Below are 8,236 nucleotides of genomic sequence, written 5' to 3' on the forward strand. Positions count from 1 at the left end.
ATGGGTAAGGTGACAACAACAATGTTCTTCTGTCGTTTTGCTGCTGAAGGAACATTGGCCAAGTTCTTCCCTGATTTCATAGATATCCTCTATCCCTAGCTACATTGCCCTACACAGCAGATTGCACATGTCCATGCAAAAGGGAATGAGTCGGAACAACAAATACATTTCTCTTGAGATGATAAGCAGACCTTGTCCCTCCACTGGGTCCACTGTGGATTTGATTACAAACTAGACTTCCATCTTAAAGTAGAAAGAGACAAAGCAAAATGAACATTTTAAAGTTGATTCTAAATAAAATATTGAGTCAAACCTAGAAATAACTATAATAATTAAAATATTTCACGGTGTTTGTTGTCGATGTTAATTAACAGAAGCCTATTGAATACTATACAGTGATTTCATAAAATGAAACCTACCTCCACGACCAAAATTGCCAAGGTCATTGGGTCCACTAGTGCTGCTGTTTACTGGCAGACTTGTGGCAGGCCAAGAGTCTGCAAGCCAAGGATAACTGGGATCGCTTGCATTCAACAGACCTGGTCGGCTGAAGCAGAATAAGAAAAAAATATATACATAATATATACTTTTTTTAAAAAAAAATAAAATATCTGAGAGGCAGCTAGCGAGTGAAGAAACCAGATCAGTGTTCCCCTAACACCATAGGTAACAAACAGTTTAGGAGAATTTAATTTATTTCAAATTAAAATTCTGTAGCCTTTGATGATTTAAAGACCCTGAGCAGTTAATTAAGGATATATACAAATCAACTTTGTCAGTAGAAGTGGGACTAGGCACCCGTCGTGATTCTGCCAGAATCCAAATGAACTCCGTTGTCAGTGTGAAACAGGGGTTAGGCAGCACCATCACAGGATCCTACACCAGGGCTGCATGATAAATCACCACCTCAAGGGAGCCATCACTCAAACTGATTGTTCCGTATCAGCCATTTCCAGGACTTTGAGCTACTATTTCTTCTTTCCCTTGCATCCCAAATGCACACCTGTCATCTACAGGCTGGTAACTCTTTCTTTGAGCACCCTTGGATGGTTTAGAGGCAAACAGGTTTGAGTAGGATTAATAAAAATTCTGCAGCTATCTTTATCTGCCACTACTGCATGGTTTTTATACCCCTGTAATTCCCAGCTTTGAGAGCAGTATTAAACAGTGAGAAGGTACACTTGGGCCATAAAGCACCACGTCTCTCTCACCCCAGGACAAACAGCCAGAAATTTAGCAAGTCGGGTGGATTGTTTGTATTTGTTAATGCAGGAAAGACATAATTTCCTGTAGACACCCTCCTCCCACAAATGAAAACAAAAAAACCATTCACAGTTCTGCAGCTTTTCTAGATTATTAATGCACTCATGAAGTTGGAGCAACATCTCCAATCATTGTACGTTATAGACCCCTGCCTGGCACAATCCCTAAGAGAAACATTGGTTTCTATGGAAACGGCAATAAGAAGACCCAGCCGCTTTCTTGCCACATCTACTCGCTCTCATTAGGCCTAATCTCTTTTTGCTAAAATATTGATTAAATGGGAGATTGGAAGTTATTACCAGGGCCTAATTACAATCTCCATATTGGCAAAGGGAAAATAGATGAGGATGTATGGGCCCGTTATCAGCTTTTATCAATTTCAATTGAGTAGCCAAAGTTGTGGAATCCAGTCCTACCAATCTACAGCCTATTCATCATCCATGAATCATTTATTTTGTGATCGATTAAGTGTAATTGTTCACTCACAGCAATTTAGGGGGAGCCAATAAGGAGTCTTAAACAACAGCAACTTCATTTGCTAATGTCTAATTAATGCAATAAACATCCCAGTAACAAATGAACACATTCCTTGTGATATTTACTACTCATTTCTTCCAGGGCATTTGGGAGATATGAAACATCTGGGCTTGATTCCTCCAAAGTGCACAACAGATAGGTCATTAAACCTTCTTGTAAGCTACTTAACTCCTCCTAGCATTGTCAGTCTTCCAAATGATTGGTTATTTCATAAATGCATCACCTAGACCATTTTTCAGATCCCTAATTTTAAAATTAAATAGGATGGAAAGACCTTTATACAAGGAAACATACCTTCCATTGCTCATTAGTCCTCCATCTCCTCTTTGGAAAGTGACTGTGTTTTGGTTGGAAAAACAAAACAAACATACACACACGCACACACATATAAGACAGGGAAAAATCAATTAGTAATAATAAAAACAAAACAATTCCAACTGCTCAGTCTCTGAGATCGGAGGGCTCTTGGCATCACCACATAATAAAGTACCAAAAATGTGAGGAAAGGATCATACACATTAGGGTTACAATTTGTTTAGGATTTCACTGCACCTTATTGACTAACATCACTGTACTCCATAGTTTGTGAGGCAAACCAGCTCCCTAGGCAAAAGGTCTGAATTTACCACAGGCCCCTTCATATGACTTTGCATCTGAAGACTGTGCCATGTGATGAATTGTTTTCTTGGCATGCCTCTGCTTCAGTACATAATGACATTGCACCAGTGAGTTAATAACAGCATGTCATAAAGCAGTAATATAATGTCACCACACAAATTTGCCATTTCCCAGGACAAATATAAAGAGGTGGCAACTGTACTAGAGCTGAAGGGATGAAAAAAAACAAACATACAGCTGCACCATTATCCTGAAAAGTGCAGTATAAGAACCAGCACCCACAAATGCATACAAGTCAGTATCACTGGCTAGAAGAACTGCTTCCAGTTTTGCCATGGGGGATGCCAAGGATACATTTAGAGGGAGACAATTGTTTTTATGGATCCATTCATGGATGTTTGACAAAAAACAGCCTATCCCTTATCTGTCTTATTAACAGGATCACATTGCAGAGCAATGTCGGTAAACCCACAGTACTGGTGAGATGCTAATTGACAATATTTGATGCTCCTTTTTGAGGCACTGGTGAATATTTTGAATCAAGACCAATATCCCATTTTTTATTGTCATGCATAGATAAGGCAGACTATTAAACTATATCAATGTCCTGGACACCTGCACCCTTAAAGACCCCTGATAAGTTAAGGGTTTGAATTTCAGAGAGGAACTTAAAATAGGCCTTGGTTTGCAAATACTATTTACTTTTGTAAGATAAACAGTCCCATTCTTAAATTATAGCTCCCAGGGTATTTGCAAGATTTTCCAAATATTAATCCAAACTACACTAATTCAAGATTAGGCTTTCTATTATACACCACTCTAATCAGACAAAATTACTACACCCAGCAGAAATGCTGTGATCATTAAAAAAATGAGCAATGACATAAATCCACTGGGAAAATACTTCTGATACTTTGTAGAATCCCAGTCACTTTATTAACTCCTAGGATAATTTTTCAGTCTACATTCAGCAAAGGGGACAAAACTGGCCCCTCTGGAAGCCCTGTGGGAAGAGTGCTTGGGTAGGGTGATTAATTACCCTTCACTGCAGAACAGACTAATATCAATATCAGAAAATCACTGCAGTCATATGTCACATCAAAATGGTTAATAGCTGAATTTTGAAAGGATATAATCAAACCAATTAATGAAAAGAAAATCAAAATGCAAGTATGAGAAGTATCAAAGTCTGCTTTGAAAAACAAGACACGGTAAAGCATTGCAGCTAATTAATTTTAGAGATGATGCTATTTTCATTCACGTTGTTTCTAACAGGCTGTCAAATGACTATTGCTCATTGCTTAAAACTGAATAATCTGAAGTGCTGTGGCTATCATGTGTGAATATGCAAAGAGGTGGGTACTGCTTGGCTGTGTTTCAAAGTACGTTGTTCAAAAGTACATTAGATGCTGTTTCCTTTCATCAATTTCAAATTTAATACATCATTTCTCCAACTCTCTGCATTTGTGAAAGCAACAAGAAATACAAAAAATGAAAAATAAAGTTGTGTTTAGTAACAACCCTTACAAATAAAGCTTACAGATTTAAGATAATTCCAGTAAAACATATTTTCTGAAAATTTCTTAGCATTAATGCTGCTGTTTAAACTGTTATCTACCAGAATCATTTAAAAATAAAACTCTCACCACATGTATACCATGTAGATATATGTGAGGTTTTAACTATGCATGTCATACTGAAAAAATATATCAATACTTTTGGTCTTCAAAATACTTATATCTGTCATGCACCTTTGTAAAGCAAAGCAAAAATGGGGAGCAAGTAGGAGATTGCAGCAATGTTTGCCAGACACACTTTATTTTTCATGTAGTGAGGTATGGAAAAAACTCCAAGGCATGCTGTGAGAGACATATCAAGAAGCTTATGAGCTTATTGAGAAGAGACAGTTATCAGAGCATTGATGCTTTTTTCCTCTATCTGTGTATCCTGGTGGTAGTAACCACTTAATTTCTTTTTCTACCTTCAATAATCTGACACCCTCCCAATATAAACACTTTTTTTAGAAGAAAGATTCAGCTTAGTTTATTAAAACAGAACTTGTCTAACAGTGACATTGTTTTTCCTGAGGAAGACTGTGCCTGGCTTATGTGACACATATGGAAATGGGAAAGAATACAGGTTACCCTCCACCCTGTATACCAAAGAATGAATGGTTATAATCTTTACGAGAAAACAAACAAGTATTTTAGTTACTATTCTTGGTGGAAAAGGCTCTGAATATCAACTAAGCTAGTAAAAATTCCTCTTGAAGTGTGGACATGTCATCAGGAAAAAGATCATATTCCTGATGTCATTCATAAATGGGCTACCTGAGGCTGGATGGAGGAGACACGTTCCTTTTAGCATCAATATTGTGAAAGGAAAGACAGCTAACAACAGAAGATATGGTCAGGCTGCAAACACAAGCACTGTATTTTTCATTCCTGCAGTACGTTTTGTCAGCATTTTTGCCTGCAATTTGATTTCTGCAATTACAAAACAAGTCTAAATCCCTGAATAGTAGCATACTTAATGCAATGCAGGCTTGTAGATGTCACTGTAAAAATAAAACACAGAGACAGCTGGCTTTATTCATCCTGTCTCCACTTCAAAAAGAAGCAGAGCAATTTCAAGGGGCAATGTGAGAGGAGGAAGGGAAGGATGTCCCTATCACTGACCCACCCATCTCCCTTGCTTTTTATTACTGAGGAAGCAAAAAAGCTCCTTCAGCACACTGTGCATCTGATATACATTCTTAGAAAGGCTGAAGACCTGCGGGGATGAGATTGGTTTTCAAAAGAAGATGAAAAAATAACCTCTGTATAGAGAGATTTTGAAGGAATCCCAACCATCTTATACTTCAAGGACTGTAAAAAATGCCGAAATATAATCCAAAGTGCATTTCAAATGCATAAATATTTGAGAAAATTATATTGTATGTATTTGTATGAAGAACAGCATATGTTAAGGAGCTTTTCACATGCTTTTTATTAAATACATGAGGAGGTAACCAAACCATTTACTAATATTATCTGACAAGGTTAAACTTAATCTTCATGCCTGCTAGAATTGGAAAAATATGAATGTATAGTAAGTTGACATTCTGAGGCAAGAAAGCTTTAGAAAGCTTTCTGTATGCCTATCTCTACTAGGCCACATTTTCCTACTGCTAATGAAAACTTTAATGTTGCTAGCCAAGTCTCATTCCTTTTTCTGATAAGCTGTTTCTCAAATATGAATGTAGATTAATCCTCTTCTAATAAGCATTAACTCAGAACCGATAATCAGCATATAAAAATTCCATCAAATCTTCTGTCCACCTTTGGATTATTCTGTCAAATCATTTATCCTCATTTAACAGTTTCAGGAGTTGCACATAAAATGTGTAGCATTCTCTAATTCTCTATTTTTAATTTGGTTTTGTCTACTCAGTTTCATGAAATCTTTCATCCCAAGGACCACTAGTCACTAAATAAGCTTACCTACTCATAAATGAAAACACATATTTACTTTCTTTGCATGACTGATGGCCTAGACACTTGAAAACACCTGAGTATTCAAGAGAGTGGGTACTGGCACAACAATGAGTTTGAGGGAACACGAAAGATAAGCAAATAAATTAAATTTCTCTTATTTCTACAAATGGATTCCATGCCTTTGTTGTATAAGTCCTTATACCATGTGAAGAGAGAACTGCAGCTTCCAGTACAAAATAAACATATTATGTTTAGTCATTGTAATAAAGGAATGAAACTACTATTCAGTTAAACAAGAAGTGATCAGGTATCCCTTTTGTGCCATTTATATTTTCCTGTATCATGTGAAAACCCATAGCACATGTTTATATCCAGGCAATCTGAATAAAGAGTAATCATAAAAACACAAAAAACCTCCAGTGCAGCAGTGCTTGAGCTTTTACAGAAATTCACATAAGTAAGACCAATCTGTCCTTTACATCACAGAGCAGGTTCCCCTAAGGGGTTACATTTATATTTAGTGTCTCTGTGCTAAATTTGGTTTTGCTGATAGTATGTCATGGTCCTGAAAATGTATACTTCTTGTACAGCTGCAGATGATGACACTGCTACGTATCAGTAATAATCTAACAAACATAGTTGAACATCATATAGTTTTCTTTAGTACTTGTATTACCAAGAATCAATGCCGGGTGAGCCATTATGGGAAAAAAGGACATGGAGGAATAGTGAAGTACAGAATTATGGCTCAGACACTACTGAAAAGAAGTAAAAAGATTTAGCTATGATTTTCAACATCACTTTATTTGTGACCATCAAAGCAATCGATCAGTGCTCATGAAAATGTTCATCAAGACAGAAAGCTTAATGAATTTAACTCAATCAATTATTCTTCTCTGGCATAAATCTTTACCAGTTGTGTAACATTCACTGTTTGCTCTTCTTCTACTCAGTTTTACTGTAGTTTAGTCACAAATCAGAAATTATACCTGTTAGGAGCCTAATAACAGAATACAAGTAAGGAAAAATCCCAGTGAATGACCCATAATGCAAAAATTACCCAAAATAACATTTTTAGCAAGTAATTAAATCACTGCAGAATCCAGACTTCTAAACAACTATTTTTAGTATTTTAAGTTCCACACCCATGCAAATATGACTGAAGAAAAACAAAACAAGAAACATTTTAAACAGAAATATCAGAATAAGTAGGGTTTTGTTTTGTATCTGAAATATAGTAAGTATATGAATGTTCCACTAATACCTTCAATTCTCATTATTACACACTTGAATCTGCATGTTCTGCAACTTTTTGAAGGAAAAATTTAGAGCAGATGTCTGAACAAAAATTGTGCACTTTCTAAAAGCTGAGTATACTAGGAGAAATTCATATTTAGTAAAACTTTATCGACAGCTGTCTCTGATGAAATTCTGAAAGCTACACACCACTGCTGAAATATTTAGATCTGAATCCAAAACCTTTATGAATCATAACTTTGAATAGAACAACATACAGTTCTGAGTGTCATCAAACCTCCACAAGCAAAGATATTTCTCTACATGGTATTATCAATGGAAAATCCAAATATTAGAGAACCAGCAACATTTCTTAGGGAATTCTGGTTATAAAACATGGACGATGTTCTTTTATAGGAGCATTAATTTTTTTATGTATTGATTATTTTTTTTTTTGGACTTTACTACTGGATAACATAGATTCTCAGTGCATCCAGAAATTATTATAGGTCAGGAAATAGAACTATGTGCTGTTATAGTTCTATAAAGCCCATGGAATATCAAAACTATTTTTAAAAAACCCCCAAATTTTTGGCAGTGCTTCTGATATATCCTAGTTGCCCAGTACATGTAGATCAACTGCACTGAATCATGCACAGTCATGGTAGCTTCAGCAGAACCCCATGTCATGCCAGTGTAAGCTACAAAGGCAATGGAAAAAAAATCAGCACAGTTACAGACAGCTGACAGTGGCATAATCATAGGAACCAAATGCAAAATGCATTATTTAATTTCAGAAAAAAATCCCATGTTGTGTCTCAAAGACAAGAAAATAAAGCCTTTAGGGTAGGATGTGTTGTGCCATACTTTGCACTAAATTGAACAAACCTTCCCAGAAGACAGAGGAGCAATTCATGAGCCCTTAGAGCTTGTTCACAAGGACATTTTTCTGTCAAAATGTCACAGATCCCTGGGACAGACACCACGACTTTCACTCATCTGTCTTGACACACATCTGCTCTTTCCTGATAAGCTAAACACTCAAGCTGTAGCTGAAGATTAACAAGAGCAAGAAAGCAGCAGCCTGGGCATAAGGACTGGTTCAG

At 36.4% G+C, this 8,236-nt stretch overlaps 1 protein-coding gene across 1 annotated transcript in view; it reads right to left on the reverse strand.

The window, feature by feature from the left end:
• The window catches only part of ROBO2 (roundabout, axon guidance receptor, homolog 2 (Drosophila)), a 406,098-nt gene that overhangs the window by 47,012 nt on the left and 350,850 nt on the right, over positions 1-8,236 (reverse strand). Inside the window, exons 20-21 of the mRNA XM_009996507.1 lie at positions 2,095-2,137; positions 420-547 (exon numbers count right to left, since the gene is read on the reverse strand). Of these exons, the coding sequence (XP_009994809.1) occupies positions 420-547; positions 2,095-2,137 (171 nt within the window). The remainder of the gene's footprint in view (positions 1-419; positions 548-2,094; positions 2,138-8,236) is intronic.

This window comes from Chaetura pelagica, unplaced genomic scaffold (genome assembly GCF_000747805.2).
Source record: "Chaetura pelagica isolate M959 unplaced genomic scaffold, ChaPel_1.0 scaffold82, whole genome shotgun sequence".
Classification (NCBI taxonomy): domain Eukaryota; kingdom Metazoa; phylum Chordata; class Aves; order Apodiformes; family Apodidae; genus Chaetura; species Chaetura pelagica.